Genomic DNA, 23,173 nt, shown 5'->3' with positions numbered 1-23,173 from the left:
AAATTAAATCCCATTCTATCCAATTATAAGATTGGCACTGTATTTGCACGTTACCCATAGTTGTGTGATGCTTGCAAGGGAGAGAAACTGTGAACACTAAAATCTCCATGGATGAATCAAACATACCAGAAGTGATGAAACGATGCAAGTATAATTTTAATACAAATTCTAATTTCAGCAGGATTAAAATTACTGTATACACACAATTTCCTTTTCAAACTTGAAATCCAGATTAAAATGTTCTCAAAATCTCTCCTCAGAATTATCAGGATCTGTCTGAAAGCATTATGGCTTTTCTCATGCCCACAGTGTGCTACCAAGAGTAGTTGTAATTTACGTAAAGAACTAGCTGCTTTCAGTTTGCTTACAAGCATGCTTAATAGATATCCTTTAGAGAAGACAGACCTAGAGATAGGAGTCTTATTTATACTAAGCATCTTTCTCTTTTCTTACAATGTTTTTTACATATTCTCTCCTCTGCACACAATGTTTCATAGTTGCAAAGTCTGCAGACGCTCAGATGAGATTAGAATACAGTTTATCTTTTAAAAACAAAATACCTAAACCTTTTGGCAGCCTGTTGTGTTATGTAGTTTTGCCTCTGAGCAGGAGTGATGAGAAATGTAAAGCGCAGCTCCGTGAAGTAGTTACAACACAGCTGATTCCACCCAAGCACTCCAGTGATCCACAGTATAACACGTTGCCAGTAAGGTGCTTAAGCTCCTTAAAAATACTTATAAGGACACTTGCAGTTTATTCTAATTCTGTTTTGGGTGCTAGCCTAGTGTTATCAAGATTGGACGTATCAATAAGGTAGTGTCACTTTAGCCAATTTTGGAGTTTTTTATGTGTATCATGTTCTGTGTTTAGAAGCTGCCTGAAAGCAGAGTGGATCAACATTTCTAGGAAGGTAATAAGTAAACACATCTACCTGTGGTTCATGTAGAGCAACAGTGTAGAATAGTCAAATACTAGAAATGCCAATAATAATTTGAAACTGAACCAGTTTTCAAAAATTACATAGTGATAGCTTAGAAATACTAGATCTCCGCGTAGTGCTTGTCCTAATTTTAGTGGTTTCCCTATTTTACAAAGTTTTCTTTTTCTTCTACGTGACAGATCTACCTAACTAGGAGAAAATGCTGATAAATTCACAAACTCCAAACAAAGAATTTTTTTTCCCTGTAATTCTAGTTGGACTAGAATCATACACAATTTTAATGATAGCAGACAAAAGGCTTGAAGAGAAACATATCTTAATTAAAGATTATGTTATGGATGATATTGTAGATAATATCTACAATTATATATACACACAGTATTTATTAGACTAATTAGATCAATTATACCTTAATTACATGAGTAATAATCATTAGTCCTTGGGCTCTGAATTGTAACCACCTATTTATTTCAAGATGACTGTGGGAATTGTCATCATGGAAACAAATGCTGACACCAGAGTTGATCAGATCTCCTTGGGAAATCCCACAGACCATTTAGCTTTCCTGAAACATCTTTACTTATTCCATGTTAATGAAATTATGATGCTAGAAAAATGTACTAAATCTCGTATTTTTGGGGTAAGACTGGCATTTAAAAAAAAAAAATCGACCACTTCAAAGACAGACAAGAGATGAACTATGTCACTATGAATTTTGGGAATCTTAACAGTACCATGGATTCCAGAAAACATGACCATTAAAAACAATAACTTTTTATACAGCTTTTTCCTACACAATCAGTGTACATGGACCAAGACTAAGTTATTGTCTTGACCTTTACTATGACTTTTTTGTCGGTTCTGATAAAGGAACCTGCAGAAAGGGAATGGCCAAGAGGGTTCTGACACTAAAAATGGATGTGTTCTCTATAGGCAACACATTATTTGACAAAAAATTAAGAGGTTCATACTGACTGCTTGTCCTCAACTGTGAATTCCTTAATTTACAACTTGGAAAGTTTCCATTGAAAGCACAGCTAACCTAACATGCTGTAATTTTTAATTCTTCTGTAATTCACAGAGGCAGATGTGAAAAAAGCATGCCTGAAGAATTTCTCTCCTTCAGGCAAAAGACCCTACTAAGCCCTACGGGCAGCATTTAGATTTCTATGTATCAAGCAATTGCCTCTGCCACTTGAATAAAAACAAAAAATAAAACTTCTTACTGCATTAGTAAGAGTCTGTAAATGAAAATTGTTCAGGAAACATCATTACCAATATAAAATCCAGTTGTTTAAAGAACTGGGAGTAACCTGTGATCTTATGTGTGTCTTCCAGACATCCTCTTTTTTCCTTCTAAAATAATGCTTCCTGATATTCCCCATCCTATGTGTTTTTGTATGAAAAATGTATATACTTCAGAGAAACATACTAATGAAGAAAATAATGACACTGTAGCAGTGATCATATGTTGATTGCCTTTCAAGAACCTAACAGTAACAACTAAAACCAGTAAGAATTCTGAGTCTGAGCTTGCCTTTGAATCTGTTCATAAGCATTATCATTTACTTTCACTGATGATAAGTGAAAGCTGTAAGAACACAGCAACTTCAAGCTAAAATGTATTGAAAAATTAAGTTATTAACAGTTACCCTGTCATGAATGAGATGGTATAACTTCTGCACATTTTCCCTAGGAAAAACCTAACTTAAACTTCATGCTGACTCAAGGTAGTTTCCATGAGGATAGGGAACAGGGAGACATAAGAATTCTGTAAACCCTGAAATTAGAACCCTTTTGCTACAGCCAATTTTAACCATGGAGGGAGTAAAAAAAAAATAAAAAGCAGACTCACTGAACAGATAAAAGCTTTTCCCTCTTCTCCTTCCAAGACACATCTATTTGATAATGTACCATGTCTTGACACTGAAATTCTGAATAATTTTTGAATATTTGAAAAAATATATCCATTCCTGACATTTTTAATGGACAGGTACAATGCTTAACCAGAGTTTTAACTAGCTGAGTTCTAAAGCAGTCCTAATGCACATGACAACTTCAAGTTAATGCCACTGAGAAATTAAAAATAATTTTAAAAGAACACTGTAACAAGAGAGGAGCATCTTTGGGGTTTTGTTTGTTCATCTGTGGTTATAAAAGGGATTGTTAAATGTGAAAAACAATGTAAACATGCATCTCTTGCTATTGCAGACTAGCGAAACCTGCCAAAATTAGTGCATAAAAAATGGCAAAATTTACAACATTTACGTGCACTCCTGGCTCATAAACCTAAACATCCAAAATCAAATGACAATTATAAGGGATAAGCATTCTTTTTCTAAATACCCCTTGAACATGTCAAGAAGTCTTACCTTATTCTTCCATAGGTCCCTGAATTCCAGTGAGATGCTTAAAAATTAAGGCAGATTTTTCAACTCAGATCAGTATATTATTTCTCATCTTGGATATGAATATGAATATGATGGTTTGCATTTCCATAGCATCTTGTGTGGGAAGATTTCAGAGCATTTTGTAACTAAAAATATAACTATATAACTACAAAATCATTTTTAAAATGTTTCAGTAAGGTAGACTGAGAAAATTAAGACATAAGAGAAAATATTTGTATCAGTGCCAACTAATTCCAATTGCTTAACCTGAGAGACACAGAATATCCTTCCCTAACACAATGAATAACCACAAAATCATTAAATTAATATTAGCTCTCTTGTACATGTCTCATTAAGCACATTAAAAAATGAAAATATGCCAGAATGACACACACAGCTGGAATTCACTTTTGTTAAGGACTAAATCTTATCGCACAGCAGCCACTTTAGAAGTATTCTTGACAGCTGCCGTGGCTAGAAGGGATGTTCACTGTCTATTGAAAAACTGGAGCTGAAAAACCATAGAGATCAAAGTCTGAGGTCACTGATTTTGACTGTTTCTCAAAACAAAACTGCACATTTAGCACAATGTCTGCCTAAGCAATCTCTCATATACAGTCCTGGCCAGTAGTTGCTGCACTCACATCACCTTTTCACTGACCTCACACAACACTCCGTGCAGTTCTATAATGAGCAGTGTTCAGAGAATTTATCTGGCTGAAAAAATCACAGAAAGAAAGAAAAACGTTATGTTTCAAGGGGATTTGCTGTACAATTTGACCATGCTACAGAGGAAAAGGCTACTAATAGCACTCTGGCCCCACTCTTCAGATTCAAATCAAAGAATTCATTCAGGACTTTGTCAGCTCTAAGGCTGCCAGACTCTTTCTTTGTGCTGCAAGTGGAATAACTAAGGGAAGTTGAAGCAAAATATTCCAATTCTCTTCCATAATATATGTATGGCAAGAACAAATAAAGGTAGACCTACATCCTATACCCTCTCTGCACTAGTGAACAGAGAATGTACAAAAATTTCACAACCTCTTCTACCTGATGTCGAACTAGAGGAAGGTGAGTTACAGCTCCTGAACCCTCACTCGTAACAATCAGAAAATAAAATCCCTTTGCTTGATTTCAGGAACAAATGTATCATTTTCCATTTTTTAATATGTGAAAATAAATTCAACAGCACAGATCCCTGACTTGTTCATTTCATTAGTTATGAATGCTGAACCAAATCACAAACAATAGGAAATACACAAAAATATATTCAGTACCAAATATTTATACAGAACATGCTGGTTATTGCTGGGATAAGAGTTAATTTTCTTCATAGTAGCTGGTACGGGGCGAAGTTCCAGATTTGTGCTGGGAACAGTTTTGGTAACACAGGGATGTTTTTGTTCCTGCTGAGCAGTGCTGACACAGAGTCAAGGCCTTTTCTGCCTCTCACCCCATCCATGAGTAGGCTGGGGGTGCACAGGGAGTTGGGAGGGGACACGGCTGGGACAGCTGACCCCAGCTGACTCAAGGGATATCCCACACCATATGACGTCATTCTTAGCATATAGAGCTGGGGGAAGAAGGAAGCGGGGGACGTTCGGAGTGATGGCGTTTGTCTGCTCAAGTAACCGTTATGCGTGATGTAGCCCCGCTTTCCTGGAGACAGCTGAACATCTGCCTGACGATGGGAAGGATTGAATTAATTCCTTGTTGTGCTTTGCTTGCTTTTGCTTTACTTATTAAACTGTCTTTATCTCAACCCACTAGTTTTCTCATTTTTACTCTTCTGATTCTCTCCCCCATCCCTCCAGGGAGGAGTGGGTGAGTGGCTGTGTGGGACTTAGTTGCCAGCTGGGATTAAAGCACAACATAGAATAATATAGAATGACATTAACATTCTTTTTAATATTTAACTGGAGAAATGCTTTAGGTTATTAACATGCATATTCATCTTTCATGTTGCTGGAGCTTCTAGCTTGCTATGTACCTAACATTACTACACTGTAGAAAAGAGAAGGACTTGCAAAAGTATCTCAGTTCTTCAGTGAGCCATAAAGTACACAAAGCCTTCATTGTTGGAATGAACTAAAGAACCATGTGCTTGTAGTTTCCATAGCAAATGAAAAACTGGAAGTTAAATTCTCAAGTCAGGACTTTCAAAATCACAGCTTGAAAGGGAACACAGCAGTCATGGACTTACCAGGTAAAAAGGAAGAAGAGGCTGAGAATGCTACATCACTCCACTACCTCACTCCATTACCTCACTCCACTCAGTAGCAGCACCTGGCACAATACCAATTCTTTTTCACATGACAAGAAAGTATATCACTTTGCAGTCCCTATTAATATTAATTTGTTGGGTACTAAAGAAGCCAGAGAAGACCCTCTGTGCCAACCTACTTTGAGTATTGTTATCAGTTTGCTAATTATACCTGCAATACCTTCTGACAGGAAAATTTAAATTGTAGATACACAGGCAAAAAAAAAAATTAGGTCATTTTGCATCTTGGGATACAAACTAATCCTGAAAAATACTGAAGCTTAACTTCTAATGAGTTAATTTCTCCTAGTCCTTTTCCCTAGTCAATACATCAGTCATCATGAAGAACGTGGTATTTTGGTATCCCATCAAGTTCACAATAATGAACACCCGGGAGCTACTGTTTATCTGTTTCCATACATCAAGCGCAGAAATGGTTTTTTTTTAATATTCAGATAAAAAGCAGCCAGGATTTGCAAGAAAAAAAATCCCTGCTTTTTGCGTTAACAGACAAAATGCTGACATAAGTACACTAGCTACTTTGCCTTGTTACCACTCACCACTGATCCTATGGAAGTTTGGAAGAAGCTAATGTTGATGGATTACTTTTAATATCAATATTCCTGTGCATGCTTCACTGAAAAAAAAAAAAAGTCTTTCACACAGAAATATTTATACTGAAAAATACATTGGAAATAAAAGGCAACACAAAATATAATCCAAATGAAGTATTAATGGTGAAATGATGATGATGTTACAGTCTTATGCATTAATGCTATGTCATACTGCTTTACCAGTCAATGCAAGTTCATGCTCCTTTGAAACTCTCAATATTTTTATGACTAATACACAAATTATGGTCAACTTTAATTATGATTCTAAGCCTTCATCTTTTTCATATTGTAATGAAACTGGAAATACAAAACCATGAAACGTCCACTTTGTCTAGTGATATTTTCCATTTGCTATCACCCCTGATAATCCCATCTTCACTTTCTATACTGCAAGCAGTGGAACAATTCATTAACTGCTCATTCCCAAAGTAGCAATTTGACTACCTATAGATCCTTTCTTCTCACATTAAAATAATTTAAGGTAGTCCAAATTTCACTATATGTTCCCAATTCAAAATCCACCTGGTACTGATTATAGGAACATATTTTTAAAAAGAAAAAAAAAAAAAAAAAAAAAGAGAGATATTTTAATCTTTGTTTGGAAGAAGCAAAATTCTATTTTCTAGATTTCATAATCCTACCTTTTTCAAGAGAAAATCGCTCTGAGGAAGTGAATCTATCTTCCAGAACATCCATAGATCCTTGGTGCTCCAGATCATAACTTGAATAACTGCTCTTTAAATATTTCTCTCTCTATAATTTTACCTCTTCTAAGTGGGACAATATATCTTCCTCATGGAGTATTCCTGACTCTATTCCTGAATGAGATCCATTCTTATTCCCTAACTTGATCTCTCAAAATATTTTTTAGGATGTTGTGTACAGCAGTATGACTAGCATATGCCTACTACCGGACTGTGCAGAGCAACTGAAAATGTTAAACTTCACAGATGACTGCTACAATGCAGTCACTTTTATGAAGACAAGGCTTATTCACCTGCTGAAGTTGTGCTTTTGAGATGCGAATGACAGGGGGGAACTTGTTGCCACAGGGAATGACAGGAAGCTGCCTACGACCAGTTGAGCGGGAGGAAGAGGAGTGGCTCTCAGCTGACTGACTCCTTGGTAAACCAGCCTCTTTCAGAGGGTCCGAGTGGATGGATAGATAGGCTATAGGGCTCATGGTGCGGAGAATGGGACTTGAAATTCTTGGAGTGGAGAAATGCAGCATATGAGATGAGTTGAGCTGTGAGAACAACATGGCAGGGAAGAAAAGATTTAAAAATCAATGGTTTAAGAGTTCTTGTTTATTTTCCGCCTATATGCATTTTCTTAGGAGACCATATTCACAACTCCCTCACAGGCTAAAAGCTGATAATTTAAGAGGTATCTTAAGTCTAATCTTCACATTTTCCATCCATTTTCAAAAACTCAATATCAAAATCAAAAGTGAGCATCCTTCTTCTAGCTGGCTCCTACCTTCAGTCAGTCAGTCAGTAACAATCTAGGGCAAATTTAATAAACTCACACAGTCTGTTCCAAGGACACTGCATACTCAAACTAGTTGATTGTTGACTGGTCCTTGCAAGTGCCTAGCACAACCATGCAACAACATTGTTTTCTGAGATGACTATATTTTTAGCATATAGACCCGCTGCAGGCTTTGCGAACGTGACTGTACAATTACGGCTATAGCAGCGTATATTAAGAACCCTAGCTGACAGGATTAATCAGTCAGATTAGTACTAAACAATTTTGATGAAATTTCCCAAATGTGGGACTGAACTAGAAGCATACGCTGGCCTGGAGAATCCATGAACAATTGCTTCATCTGGAACTACATCACTCAACCATTTAGAAAAGAGCAAAGAAGAACAGGAACTGTGAAGTCAAAGTGTTCCAAACTAATAATTTTAGAGAAAGTACATTTTCTAATTGGTGTTGATGATTCTAATAAACCTATAGCTTTGACATACAACTCTGAAATCAAGTGATTCTTTGCAAGACCTTTTCCAGTGCTGAATATATACCTGATGGTAACACATCTAAATACCTGTAAATGAGATTGCTATATATAGTTTGCAAATCTTTGTTCCAGGTATATTTAAACAAAACCAAGAAGAGCTGAGATATGGAAACTTTTTGCAAGCTTCATGAAAGTGATCTTCTGTTTCCTTCCATGGTATTTGCAATTCTAATCTGTATCCCTTGGAAACAGAGAGCATCTAACAAGCATTTCAGTTTCCAAGGAAAAGGTATTTTCAATTGTCAATCCTAAAGCTTCAGTTCCATCTCTCAACTGGAAAAAAAGAGTATTTCCAGCAGCTGAGGATAGAAGGTACATGAAAATTTAAAAACTTAAAACTCGGAAATAAATGAAAATTTAAGAGCAGGTTTTTTATAAAACATAATAATACCTCATGTATTAAACACTAATTTCTGCACTATTTCTAAATAATAAAAAGAAGTAGATTCATACAGTCAAACCTTTTCTATAACCATATATATATATGTATATATGGTATTAGGTTGTCAACCAAGTGTGACGAGAGCAAATTGTTGTTTGATTTAAACTGAAGATGAAAATGGAATCAGCTGTTATATATCGGATTACTTCAACTCCATTATTATTTCTTTGCTGAAATATCTGCTTGACAAATATATGTTGCAAAGTTTTGTGCATGCACTGTATGGAGTTCACCGCAATTCAATACAAACACAGTAAATTAATGAGGCCACAGTTCAACAACACAGCAAGTGCAGCTTGAGGCTCTTAGTACCAGATCAAGGAAAAGAAAAATAGAGCTGTATGATACAAAATGCCACTCCAGTATAAATTCACCATTAGTCTAGATCAGCTCAAATTCTTCTGATAGGTTAACTCCATACCAGCAGATATTACAGCAAATCATGTAGTGTTTGTCCTCCTGCAGCCAAAGTCAACATAAAGCCATTATGAAAGCATAAAGACAGCAATATATACCCTAGCATGCTCTGAATAGTTCAACAGAAATGTGATCATGTACCCATGACTGAGCCAGATCAAACTGGTATTTGCTGGTAGCACTCAGACTCTGTATTACAACTGGAAAACCATGAAAATTAGTTCTCTTACCTGCAGGTTTTTGTCATAATAGATAGCATAATTTTGCTGTAATTTTTCTGCCTGAAACTTGCTCATACCCAAGCCAATAACTCACACATTTTTCTCTCTTATTTTTTGAGTTCAGGTTTCCTTCCTGAACTGCTACAACTTTACAGTCTTATTAGAATACTGATGCTGTGTGAAACAAGTAAGAAATTATAGTATTATCAATTACAGGAAATGCATGTACACACATGATTTCAGGAAGAACATTTATCTACGAATGGAAGGACTGCAGACCAGCAATTTCTTTCCTTCAGGAGAAAATAAAATTATGGGTGAGTATATAAACGTTTAGTTTCTCATACAGAAACATCCTTGCTACTACTCACTATTTAAATAGTGAAAAATAATGCCCTGAAAGAAATAAAGGAATAAAGAATCATCAAAGTAAAAATTAAAAATAAAAAAATTACATAAACCAGGAAAACTATTTTATTGATTCACCATTGAAGTAATTCCTTGCATATTTAACAAACCTATAAGAATAATCTCAAAGAACATAATTCATCATACGTTCCCCTAAGTGATAGTGAAGGAGGTCACTAAAAATCCATACAGGAAGTATATTCATAAGCACAATGATCATGAATGCTAACATGTCCTAGAGTTTCAAACCATTTGAGAGGAGTAAACAGTTTCAGAAATTATATTAAGTTATTATAATACTGTCATTTCAACATCTATTTTTAAGCCCTGTTAGTAACACTTTGGTAATTTGCTTTATGGTCCTAAACTTACATTCCTGGATCCAAGCCTCTCCTAGTTACTGGTGCAATATAATTAAATCAGCAGAAGAGTAAAATACAACCCTTTGCCCATTATTTGTATTTTCAGGAAGGCACTGCCTAAATAAAATTACTGAAGAATAAAAATGTTTGATCCACAAACAAGGATCACATTCAAAGAAGTTTCAGGAGGATAAATGCTTTGAGGAAGAAGGAGGACGACTCTACCAAATAGCTCCCCAAGGCCACCAGGACTTTGGAATAGAGAGAACTACTGTATGAAGAGGCATATATCTACTTTCTCCCTGTGAAATGACTAGGACACTCACCTATAAGAACAGCTAGGTTTCAGTACTCACCTCAAGGAATATTTAAGTATCTTTTACAAAGTGCAATACCATCAACAAAGGACAGAAAGAACAACTCACCCCAAATATCCTCCTGTGCTTTGTTTGGCTTTCAAGGACTAATGAAGTAGATGGAAGACTACCAAAAATTGCCATCACAGTTGGAACAGACACACTGCATAGACACACTCTATTCCCAGTTTCTAAATCAGACAAATAATTTCTATTTTCTTTATTCACAGTTCAGTTTATATTTTCAATTCCACATGATTCACCTTCAAAACAGCAAGATCCTTCCTGCCATTCACCTTGCCTTCACAGCACTACTTGCCCTTCCAGAATAATACAAACCATATTCATTTCCCCCATTTTTGAGATCATTACAAATATCCCTTACCTGCTTGCAAAACCAAACTAAAATATAAACACACTCCAGCATCTACTTCAACCAGTACTTCTTCCAATACATCCTATAATTAATTGACCTTGTTTAAAACTATTTCTGTTCATCTGCTCAGAAGCTTCTTCCTTTTCCAGATAAAGATATTGTCCATTACTTGCACTGCAGGACATGCTATTTATATCACCTTTACTTTCAGCTTTAAGGAAAATAGCTATTTCCCCCAAAAGAGCCAAATTTGTATACAGTGGGATAGAGCATTTGCATACAAAATGAGAAGCTGTTTTTTAATGTCTTTTGAAATAAAAACAGCTGATAATCAGTATTTTGTACAGGACTAAGTGTTGCCCTTTCTTGCCTGTTTTATTAAAACTACAAAAGTTGAACAACTGAAAACAACTGAGCAATTTAAATTAATTTTTTACCTTTACAAGTTTCGAACCCATCAAAACCTTTCATACAACTAGTATTTCAACTTAAATCTCAAAAATCTTCTGTTGTTTAACACAGTTCTGTACTTTGAATCATGCAGAATAAATCTTCTATGAACTACACAATTCACAAAGTACAATATCTAAATATAATTTTATATCAAAGATACTGTCTTGCATTCTCCATGAGAACTAGGTGTATTTGAAATTTTACTGTATAGCTATGGTTAGTTACATTGAGTAGTGCATTTTCACCATAAAGGATATTCCACACTTTATAATAAATGAGTGGTTGGTAACAAGTTTCTTTTTCTAATGAGCTGGTTGTAACTTTCCTAAAAAGTCATAAGTGAGGGAGAAGTAAAGCCAGGTTTCTTGGCTCAAAGGAGCTTGAAAGAATTGTCCTTTGTATCTTAGATGACACAATATCTACTGAGAAAAAGGGAGAAATAAAACCAGGAGCTGATTCCCAATCATTTAACCATTAATCTTACTTCCTCCTTAAGTAAAGCCAAAAAAGTCTTTGTTTAGAATCAGTGACAGAGGAGGAAAAAAAGTAAGTATTCAAAACCCATGTAAATGAGAATTCTTTAGAAAAGATAGAGGAACACAAGAAGAAGAGGATGCAACAGAAGCAAAGCAATCTGTCTTAGTGAAGAGAAAACTCTTGGAGCAAAGCAGTAGCTGGAAAATTATCTTGGAAGTGAGAAGCAGCAACAATTTCTAAAAGCCAACAAGTCATTTGTATAAGAACCATTAGAAATTTCAGAAGAAGCAGGATGAAACAAAGGGAATTCCAAAAGAAAACACTACACCAATGATGGTGAGAGCAAGTAACTCTATTTCTTTAATTTCAGCCATTTAGGCTTTTCCTGATACACATAAACATTGTAGCACAGTATTTTACATATTCATTGTAATTTTATGTTTAAGTACTGCAAATATAATAAACATATTTGCATGTGTATCTCTCACTGATTAGGAATCACTGCATGAAGAGCCTCTTTTATATCTATATATAAAATTATTTTATTTTTTAATTGAGGCTGGTTCTGTAGATCATACCTGCAGAACTGAACTAATAGCCACTTCCATGGGAGAATGTAAGCACTCATATAACAGAACATGGAATATCATTCATCAAGAATCAAGTCTCATATCTGATGAAACTAGGAATTTCTGCTACACTATTGTATTTTAGTCACTGCCTTTCCCCCTACTATCTCTTCATATAATTCTGAATAAAGAGAGGTTCAATAAGACAGTGACCGTTTCTCTTACCGGAGTGAGTGCTCCTTCCGCTTGAGCTTCCATAGGACTTGTAGGGGTGGCTGCAAGAAGCTGTCCAGCAGCTCCGGACAGAAGTTCCAATTTGTCTGTAAGTTGTTCGGAAGCAGCAGGATGACACTCCATGGCTAGAACAAACTCCACCCCTGAGGTTTGGTTCTTGGCATGGACACTGTTTCCTGCCCACCCACCTTGTCTGGGCTGCTCTTCTGGAGGGGTCTCCTCTAGAACTTGTAGTACCTCCAGCTCTTCATCAGAGGGACTTCCAGTCATTTTGTGCCCTAAAGCCTCATTTGTCCTGAAGTCCTGCAAGTCCCGTTCCTTATCTATTATCACCCATTCCTTAGAATCAACCTCCTGCCTGCAGGAGCTTAAGTTCACAGCTACAAATCCATTGCTAATACCACCATCAACATGTTCTGGAGAACTAGCTGACGCAGGCTTTGAAGCGTCTGGAAGATATTCTTCATCATAGTGCCAAACATGGTCGATGCGGGCAGTCACAGGAGCAGGAATGGGTGTTTTCTGAGAAAGAGGAGGAACAGCAGCAACAGGAGTCTCCGCCGCAGCATTCAAGTCTTTCTGCATCTTCTCCAAACTTAAGAGAAGAAGTTAATATCCGAATTAGTTAATAATTAATTAAATAATGTAAGCTATACTTGTCATATTTTAGAACAATCTACAATGGTTGAAAGATTCACAAATCAAGAGGAATAACTCTGATGTCAAGTAAAAATGGGCAGATCGCCTTAGAAATTCGTGCACATTGTAAGTGTAGTTGTAATGTATTGCATCATATTGTAAATGTAATTACCAGAAGGGAGAATAGTGAGTGAATTCCAACTCACTGGTGAGGCTACCACCAGATGTCCACTCCACTTAATTTATGCAACAAAGCAGAGACTCAAAGCAGAACAGAAGAAACAGATGTCTCCAGCAGCAGTTAGTAGATGCTTTCAAGAATGTTATTGTTTTGATTGATTCCTTATTTATGCTTTGCATTACTTGCTTCATCAGACAATTTCAAAATCCTAACCCCACTATGATGTGTTCAGAAGGATTTTGCCACTGTCAGCATCTCAGCTGTCTTCTACTGTCCCCACTCACCCTCTGCCTTTCAGTCACATTTAACAATGTCCTTCTCCCATTATTCTTTATACAGATAGGCAAGTTGACTGAATCTGTTCCCATGCCTTCAAATTCCATTTTAAGACCTCTGTCTTCTATCAAGATTTTATTATGTTGGTACAACAGCTCTGGGCATAACTAAACTTGCTGCACGCAGGTAGATTTCTAACTTTACTTCATAACTCCACTTCTTGTAAACTGTCCTTCTCATGTCACATAACCTAATCCCATGTTACCTCTGCTGAGCACCTGATGTCATCATTCTTATTTAGGATGAGTTGTACTGACTGTCAAGAGTATCCCACTGAAGAAAAAGGTAATAAACATCAGTATTACACCGCTAGGTCTTGAAATAAAAAATTCTCAAGTGTGGAAGTCCAACTTTAACTGTATACTAGCGCTAATCTTTTTTTAAAGAAGCAGCCAAGTGGTGAAATCCATGAATCGAGCAATATTATGAACATAGTAAATACTTTGCTGTAGCTTGCATAAATGTAACTCAGCAACTCAATTCCTGGTTTTCATACAGTAGTGGAAAGATGACAGTATCTTAACTACATATCCTGAAAAGATCTAAGCATAAAAATAAACTGTTTTCTTTACCAGGTCTCAAGAAATTTATCAGCGTCTGGCTTTGACTCCAACGTCAGGCGCTTCTCCAGTTCAAAGCTGTGAATTGAACGTAACTTTCGCACCAGTGGGACATCTCTGTCTAGCTGGGTGGTCTCTGAGCGAACGCGAATTGGAGAACCAAGACTCGGGGCATTAAGCATTCCATTCACTGGCCCATGGCTGTTTTCTTCCTCTGTAGCAGCCTGTGCAAAAAGTAAAGTAAAAATGTAACTCACTAGAGCAGCAAACCAGAGGAAGGCAAGGTACTACATGGCAAATACCATCCAGGTGTTTAGCCAGTGAAAAGCCAATTTATATTTGGAATGGTCCTTAAGTTCATGCTGTAGTTAAGGTAGTTTAGACAGGCTCTTCCGCACACACCTGCGACAGACAAAATACTAGTAATATACTAGTTTTGGGTAGGTCTGAGAACAGAGGTCTCAAACACCCAGTAGTACACTTAAATTTACTCAGATATTTCACACCCATCTCTGAAATTTTCTTTAATACTAGTCTGAAACCCAGCACTTGGTAGCATCTTTAGTCTGCTTTACAGTCAAGTGCTCTTGATAAAAAGAAGTTGGTTTCCAACTTCTGGAGCATGTAACACTGTTACACACTAAATGTAGTAGATTTTTCTGCAACTTAGAACTATGTTTTAGTCCAATTGCATTCCTTCTTGTATACTAACTGGACATGATCTAGAGCTTGAAAATCATCATCCTCAGTTTCAATGGGTACAACTAATAGAAAATTTGTTTAAATTTTTTTTTAAAATGTTTAAACCAGCGCAGTTTTCTTTCTCCCTCTTTGGTAAGAAACAAACAAGCACATTTGAAAATAGGCCTTATTCTTTCCCGCAACACATCTTTTTCTAGTAAACAAGAAGTAACAGCCTCAAAACTACACAGTTTTCCCAGCTAAAGAACATTTCAGTCGCAGATCCCTCTTCATGTTCAAAACATTTTTATATCAAGAAATAGGGCTACATTTGTCCAAGTAGGAAATGCTGTGATCGCGAGCAAGGGAGACAGGAACCACTCTCAGAGACCACTTTTCAAAATCAAGCAACATCCTCCTCTAAAGACTAACCCATGAACCTCTTTGGATCGGTACAAAGGTATCGTACCTTAAGGAGACAAAAACACCAAGTGAATTAAATGGATAGTGCCAATCGCACCACCAATCTGTCAGTTCAAGAAGAACTTTTAACTCGGGTTTTGTATATTCAGTGCCTAACTCTGCACATGCAAGGTGCAGGAAATTTGCTTCGGTTTCATTCAGTGAGCAAGTATCGAAGTCACATCTGAAGAGCATGAATATGAATAAACTACAAAGATTCTCAAATTATCAGCAACCTACTATTCATCATATAGGCCTAATAAAGTGACACAAGGCCCAAAAGCTTGTCTGTTTGTTCCAGTATATAAATCGCTCTAATAAAACGTGTTAGCTTTACCATAAATCTTGATTTCTTAGACCATTCTGGCTCATCGATATTAGTAAGACTGCATTACTAATTTTATCTTATGTGCCCTATGAGGGCAGGAAACTGTTCAAAATTGGTCTTCACAATGCAGATTTTGAAGTACCTTACAGATCCCTAGTTTTATTTTGTTTCTGTTTGCATCCATTTCTTCCCAAACGTCTTTTTCCTGAGGACGCTGATGCCCAGGGGATCCAGGTAGCTTCTCTGGTGAGACACCAACTGGAATACCATTCTCTCCATCACTGAGCTGTTCATCAGGGAACACTTCATCTGTGTTTTCTCGCAGCAAATCTCCTGGGATAGGAGTTGCATTGGCAATTCTACAGAAGTAGTTTAATTTAAAAAAAGAGAAAAATCAGAAAGGTAAAAATTTTGAGACTGTAATGTGCTTTTTGAAATTATTTTCTACTCTATTAAAAGAAAGAAACAACCAAAAAATTACAAGCAAAAGCATACTTCTGTAGAAAACTAAATCTTGTAAATTCTTAAATATAAAAAAACTACTTCTTGGTTTTCACAAATTACGTTTCTTTAATTCAGGAACATAACGAAAGGTCTAAATAAAAAACCAATCACTTAAAAGCTGGTGTTTTGAATGTTTTCAAAGCAACTTCTGAGAAAATTTGTTAGACACCATGTCCAGGCTCAACTTCACTCCTGACTCTTCTACACATATTTTTCTATTAAAAAAAATTAATGGCAACCTTCATAATATAGTTACCTTTTCCCCAAAATATGGTAGAATAACAAAACATACTCCGTGAGGAAAAGAGATCACTCAGCAAACTAAATGCAGTTTAAATCACCATTCTTATCAAAGTACTATTTTGGTCCAATTATTGACAATCAAAACATAAGCATAATGCTAATAAGACAGCACATTTTAATTAAAATTCTGTAGTCCCGTTCACTTGGGGCTAAATAGGGCCAAGGCTTTGCTCATTATCTGGAACTGAAGCAATGCTATTCCTAAAAAGTCAGTGGTCAGAAGGTCAATTGAAAGTAATTTCTTTACAGTCCCTAAAATTGTTAACTGCAGCCAAGACTATCAATTACTCCAGTGGGATGCATAGTGTGATAATGGGACCAAATCATATCCAAAATCCTTGTCAAATTCAGTGTGTTCAGTAGTGCACACCATACACTTGTGTCATATTAACAGCAGTTAATGTCTTGACTGACATTTATTTTAACACTTTTAAAAAAAAATTACCTTGAAATACTGTGAATTTAATACATTCTACATGAAATTCTGGCATTCTTCAACCTCACTACACTGTCAAAACATCCACGTCACAACCTTCATGACTCTCTGATAAAAAGTTGATCTTCTTAAGGCCTAGGACAGGCACAAAGTCTTCCCCCTCACCCATAAACACCCCTTATATCCTCTAATCCCCTGAGATGAGTATGGGTATTATTAAATATCACATCTCATCAAACTTAATTACAGATGGTCTCAAAGACCACATTAAATATTATTGTAAACATGACCAAAATCCATTTCCAAATTTCCTATAAAGATTCATTCATTTTTCAAAGTTATAAGTAAATTGCAGCTAGTAGTTTATTCCAAGCTTACAGAAAACAATGGGTTTATTTCCAGGCAGTTAAACTCAGGACGCATCATTTAGTTTCACAAAAAATCATTTAGCAAAGGATAGACTAGCAAATTTACATGCAATTTCCTGAGCTATTATTTTTTATTGCTATAAATTTAGGACTGCAGTGCTGATCTTTCAGGATAGTATAAACAGGAATCCTAAAAAGGGAAATACTTCAAATGTTCCCAAATCTCCATTCCTCTATTTATTCAACATCTTGCATAAAAAGCCCTAAATTATGGAGATAGTTTCCCTTTGGTACTCTGCGGCTGCTTTTTAAGTGAACACAATGTGCATACATACCCAAGTGCAGCTGGAGTAAGACGAGTGTGTAACTGAGGTGTGGTTGAAGTCGTCGTTGTTGTCAGAGAGCCGTCAGTTCCACTCTTCTCCCAGTCAAAAGGGTCACTTTCAATAACCCCAAAAGTTTTCATGCTGTTGTCAAACACAGACATGAGAAGCTAAAAATGAAGAAAACAGTTAATAAGCCTCATTTTTGTCTAAGAGACCAAGCAATTAAAAATATCCACCTGTAACACATAAACATGTCTCTTCTTTAAGATTTTGACTGACAACAATTTTCCAAAAAAAATGGATGCAGTTCTTTATATTAACCATTTCTCATTTTCCAAGGTTTCAAAGTCAAGGTATGCAAAACTCTGCTTCATTTAAAAGACAAACAACAAACAAACAAAAAAACCCCCAAACAAACAACCAAAACACATCTAGTTTTTATCAGTAAAGAGAGGCAAAGATACACCATAGGCTTCCATAAAAAGACAGAATGACAGACACACACACACACAGAGGCACGACTACATTGCTGAAGAATAGCATCCAATGGCTCTCCAGCAGAGGAAGATAAAAGAATATATTCGGTAACACCATTAGAAACCAAGGAAATTAATAAGGAGTATGTAGGGAAGGATACTGATATGCTAATTATTATATTTCTGTAATTTAGAACCACGTATCATTTACTTTATCTAATGCTGACATCATGCCACGGAAATGTCACACTGGAAGCTTCCCACCCTTATTTTATCCTGTGGAAAAGCATCTAGAATAATTTCTGTCCATGACAGAGAAAGAAATTGCATTTACTCTCCTCTCCCTGTTAAAAAAACTTTGTCTCATTCTTGTCACTGGTGAGAAGCCTGTGTCCATGTCACATCATCTCTTCCTCTGTAACATTTCTAAAATTAATCTTTCTTTTTTTCCTAAAAAGCTAAAACTCTAGTCTTCATTCTTTCTTCCAATCTAGGATGCTGACAATTTTCTCTGGCCTCCTTTAGAAACGCATACCCCTTGGAAACTTAAAACAGATGGGAAGCTTGGATCATTTTTCTTGTATAAAGTGGTCGTATCCATTTTACCCTTACTCTCAAGAACCTTCAGTGTGCTGTCTATGCCAGTCAGTTCTGAAACCCTATTGAATTGCACAAAGCCACAGTTCACTTTCCGTCCCATACATACTCATTTATTCTCCTCTTCCTGTAAACTTTAAGCAGTGTCTCTGAAGTAATTTTAAGGTCATTCTTGCAATCTTTCCTACAATTTCTGCTGTAGTGCAAATACAAACTCAAATACTTAATGATATAAGGAGGCTGAGGCAATGTGTGCATAAATACCTGAATAAAATAAACATATCTGACATGGCCAAATCAAACCTATGGGCCTATGTCATGAACTTTTTAGACTGTAAACTCTTCAAAGCAGGGATCTTGACCATATGCTTTCTTGTTCAGTGCCTAACCATGAATGCAAAAGAAGAATGATACATATCAAAGGTATGAATAGCATTGCTACAACAAATACTAGTTATGAGAGACCAGAGCCTAAATGACCATGAAAAGTAAAGCACTTTCTCACCGCTCTAAATAAAAATACCCTGCTCTGGTCTAAAGCACACAAGAGAGACCATGTTGGAAGGCTCAGGCTACAGCTACACAACTGCAAATGTTCCATGACCAACCAGAGGATTGTAAATTACTGGGCTGTCTCCATCATGGAGAAACTCTGTCCTGTTTATCCCTGAGCGCATGTGCTGTGTTAGATACAAGCAGACCACAGAAAAAGGTTTTGCAAAAATATGCCTGTGTACATGTTTTATCATTCAGGATATATAATGTCAATAAAACATATTTACCAGTCTACAATCAAGGTTCTTCTATGCAACAGCAAAAGTACTGCAATCAGTAATTTTTACCATAGAAGAAAAAAATAAAGCTGATTTCATCTTTATAACTAGGCACAAAAAACACTCAAAACTTTCTTAATAATTGTTCTCACTTAGTTGTAATCTATAGGATAAATGCCATAGAAATTGTAATAGGAAGGAAAAAAAATCAAGGCATTTATTTTTCAGGAATGCTGAACAATTTCTGTATTTGTAACATGGTTTTTTTACATTCAAATGTTTGCATAATTTTTTTTTTTTTTTGCAAATGTGCAGAAGAACACACCAGTCCATTCAGAGAAATTCAGTTACTAACAGGAAATGAGTTATCCTTCAGTTCTTATTTCGAATCCTATATATCTTGTTTTCTCTGTTAATCTTACCAAGTATAGTACAGGAATCATTCTTATCAAAGTTACAGTTCAAGAATTAGTCAGAATGATTCATTTATTCAGTTGAACCAATTCTGCTTGTACACCATTCCTTCTCCTTTAGCTGAGTCAGCAAGTTGAACAAATGCACAGAGGCAGACAGGTAATGCAAGTGGGAAGCTGACAGGAACGTGTGTTTCTGGGAGCCGGAGGGAAGGCACACAGGGACAACTTGTCGTGGTGTGATGTTAGATGAGTTCAACTTCTCCTAGTTGGTGAGACTGAAAAAACTCTCAGTCTCTCTCCCTGCTTTTCCCGAGCATTCTTCTGCTGCTTTCCACATACTGCTATAGAACAAAGTTCTTTGAGTTTTATTTATTGTTAAATCATGGGTCAACACTGAGTGAATAAGACACATATTCCACAGCATATCCTCTTGGCACCTATCACCTTATCACCGAGCTGAGGCTGTTCATTTCAGCAGGCAATACTCTCTTAAAGAAAAATCACTAGTTTTCTGGTGACCTCTGTAGGCAATACTTCACGCTTAAAAACCCACCATGGCTCCATGTTGTGCTCTAGCTGTATATATTGCAGGTGCTGAGCTCCAGATTTTGGAAAACTGGCAGAATGACTATCACTGAGAAAACTGTCTGATTGATTCAACTTAAGGAACACCCACTAGAGGCTCGATAGTAGGATAGCACCTGATCCTAACAATACTGACTGCAAAGCCAACTGCCGATTTTTTTTAGAAACTTCACTGCCGTACTCTTCCCAAATGGAAAAAAATTACGTCTTTGAACCGCAAAGTTTCTGTGGCACTAGAAGGTTATTAAAACAACTTAGTGGTGGCACAATCCATAATCGCTATCAAGACTACACAATGAAATAAAAGGTAATTAAAGATCAAACAGCATAAAATTCTGCTATTTGAAAAATCAGAAAGACAAAATGGTAAAGAGGTTTACCTGGTAATCAGGCTTCGTAAAGTAATCTAAATTAGAAATGTGATCCAGAAAGATGTTGAATTCTTGAGGAAGATGTTTCAACATAAGTCTGTGCTCATATCGTTCTTTAATGGAGCCTACTTGCTCCTAGGAGTAAATAACACAACAAACATTAATGCGCCTTCATTCTCTGGTACAACATATTCACCTTGTATCTTGCAGCCATTCAATACACTTCTGGCCAGAAAGATGGGTAAGGACATTACACTGAATACTGCTGAGGAAGGCCATTCTACATCAGAGGGCAAGGTAAGAGATTCTGTCGTTGCCCTCAGTACACATGCAAAACAAAGTACAAACTTCAAATTCAATACAAAAAGCCATTTAATTTTCTGCTGTGTTTGAATGCTGCCTGGTATCAAGAACTGTCATTAGACACTCCAACTCGTCTAAAAAGCATGTTTTAAAGATTTAAATATCCTGCTGCATCATCTGAAGTTCAGTCTCTTTTTGGTGTATACTTGGCCATCACAGTATACTGCATAAGATTAGTAAATCCTTTTAGTGTAAGATAAGTAAACCAAAACCAAAAAAGAGATGCTACCTAGGTACCACAGTGTCATCTACCAATGCATAAACCACATCAGAGAGTAACCTTGTTTCAATCCAATTTCAAAAGAAGGTGAAAGAAGTAATAATAACAGGCTAATTAGATGTTGTTTCTTCACATATATGTTTCTTTGCCTATGATATATGACTAAAGGCACTACTGCATATTGACTTTCTCACTGTTGTTCACCAGCAAGTAAGAAATGCTCATTTCACAAATAACCAAAATAGATAGGAAATTCTAAATGTGTGACAGGTGAAATCAAAACGTACTCAGGTGAAAACAGGAAAAATAAATAACTGGCACATATATACTTACTTCTGCCTTTTAAAATACTTGCAAACTAGAAGCACAATCCACTTCCTGCCTAGAACAGTTTGTAAAACTTGATTGCTTTTTATACCATGGTGCTAGCAATGAGAACTAACACTAGAAAACACTGGAAAAATGTAACGTCAAAATTAATGAAACAGTGATTCTTAGTGGAATCTTTATCACAATATTTGCTTGCAATCCAGAAGTAAACCTCCCTCACGCTCTTCGGTTTTACTTCTAGGTTTACCTTATCTTTTATTTTTCTCCAAGGCAGTTGCCCAACCACAAACTCCACCAACATGTAGAACAAGGACCAGAGGTCATCATGCCGACCCATTTCCTGTGAAAAAGAAATATTATTCTAATGCATCTTACAAATACCTATAAGACAAAAGGGAAGACAGATTCTTTACTGCTCTGGAGACTTAAATTATTATATTTAAAAGTGCATATAATCAACACTCCAAAACAAGTTTGTATAATTAAATCCAGCAACTATTTGAAGTAGAAACATACATGTAAATTTCCATAGAAGATACAGAGAAACAAAACAGAAGCTGAACTGTGTTAAAGTAACATTGCAAAACTCTATTCTGGAAGAGTGGTTTATTCAGATTTCTTTAATCTATGACATTAAGATGACATAACGGACAACATATATTTTACAAAACTCAGTAACTTCACCGTTTTAATTTATTAAGTTACAATTGAACACCAAAGGTAACTATTAAAACCACTATTATTTCTACAATAACTTTTTTCCCCTCGACTACTGTAAAGTATGTTATCCTTTCCCAAAATTTGTAAGTATTAATTTCTACACAATAAATACACAAAAAAGGAAATCAATAGCAACTGCATTACTGACTGCTTTCAGCTACATAAGAAGGATATGATATAGACTGAGATACTCACTCTGTTTCTGTGAGCATTGATTGATGCGTATCGTACCGTTCCTCGAAACCCAGCGACAGCTCGTGGCTATCAAAGAACAGAAAAAGACTCTCATTGTCAGAAAAAAACCCCTCTGACTACTTAACTTGGCATCTACAAAGTGAGTATGGAGCCTCAACAAATATCATTTGAGACTTTTTAGTTTGTTTCAATTTACCATGTTTCTACAAGTTCTCAGTGGAAATCCAAGTAGGCACCACAAAGTGACGTATGTCATAGTTTTGTAAACCATCTATTTACGTCAGGTTTTGTTCTCCACTTGCATCAAATCCTGTTTACCTTATCCCTCAAAAAAGCTATATGGCAGAACTATTCCTCTTTTTTCTCTAATAATTAATTTATACCTTGGTTTTAGCTATTAGAAGTCTGAGTTTTTAAATTCTGACAGGATCTAAACCATGTTTTCTTCAACTGTG

General features: G+C 36.2%; 1 protein-coding gene across 4 annotated transcripts in view; it reads right to left on the bottom strand.

The window, feature by feature from the left end:
• Window positions 1–23,173, bottom strand: part of TTBK2 (tau tubulin kinase 2) — a 104,313-nt gene that overhangs the window by 17,491 nt on the left and 63,649 nt on the right. For 3 of the 4 annotated variants that reach the window (XM_064462424.1, XM_064462426.1, XM_064462427.1), the window contains 8 exons: window positions 22,719–22,784; window positions 22,051–22,143; window positions 20,900–21,025; window positions 17,682–17,839; window positions 15,878–16,094; window positions 14,277–14,488; window positions 12,540–13,143; window positions 7,205–7,453 (listed from right to left, as the gene is read on the bottom strand). In XM_064462424.1, coding sequence (XP_064318494.1) covers window positions 7,205–7,453; window positions 12,540–13,143; window positions 14,277–14,488; window positions 15,878–16,094; window positions 17,682–17,839; window positions 20,900–21,025; window positions 22,051–22,143; window positions 22,719–22,784 — 1,725 coding nt within the window. The remainder of the gene's footprint in view (window positions 1–7,204; window positions 7,454–12,539; window positions 13,144–14,276; window positions 14,489–15,877; window positions 16,095–17,681; window positions 17,840–20,899; window positions 21,026–22,050; window positions 22,144–22,718; window positions 22,785–23,173) is intronic. The other variant, XM_064462425.1, reaches the window with a different exon arrangement.

This window comes from Phalacrocorax carbo, chromosome 10 (assembly GCF_963921805.1).
Source record: "Phalacrocorax carbo chromosome 10, bPhaCar2.1, whole genome shotgun sequence".
In the NCBI taxonomy this organism is placed as follows: domain Eukaryota; kingdom Metazoa; phylum Chordata; class Aves; order Suliformes; family Phalacrocoracidae; genus Phalacrocorax; species Phalacrocorax carbo.
The sequence above is the reverse complement of the archived record's forward strand: the minus strand, read 5'-3'. Positions and strand labels throughout refer to the sequence as shown.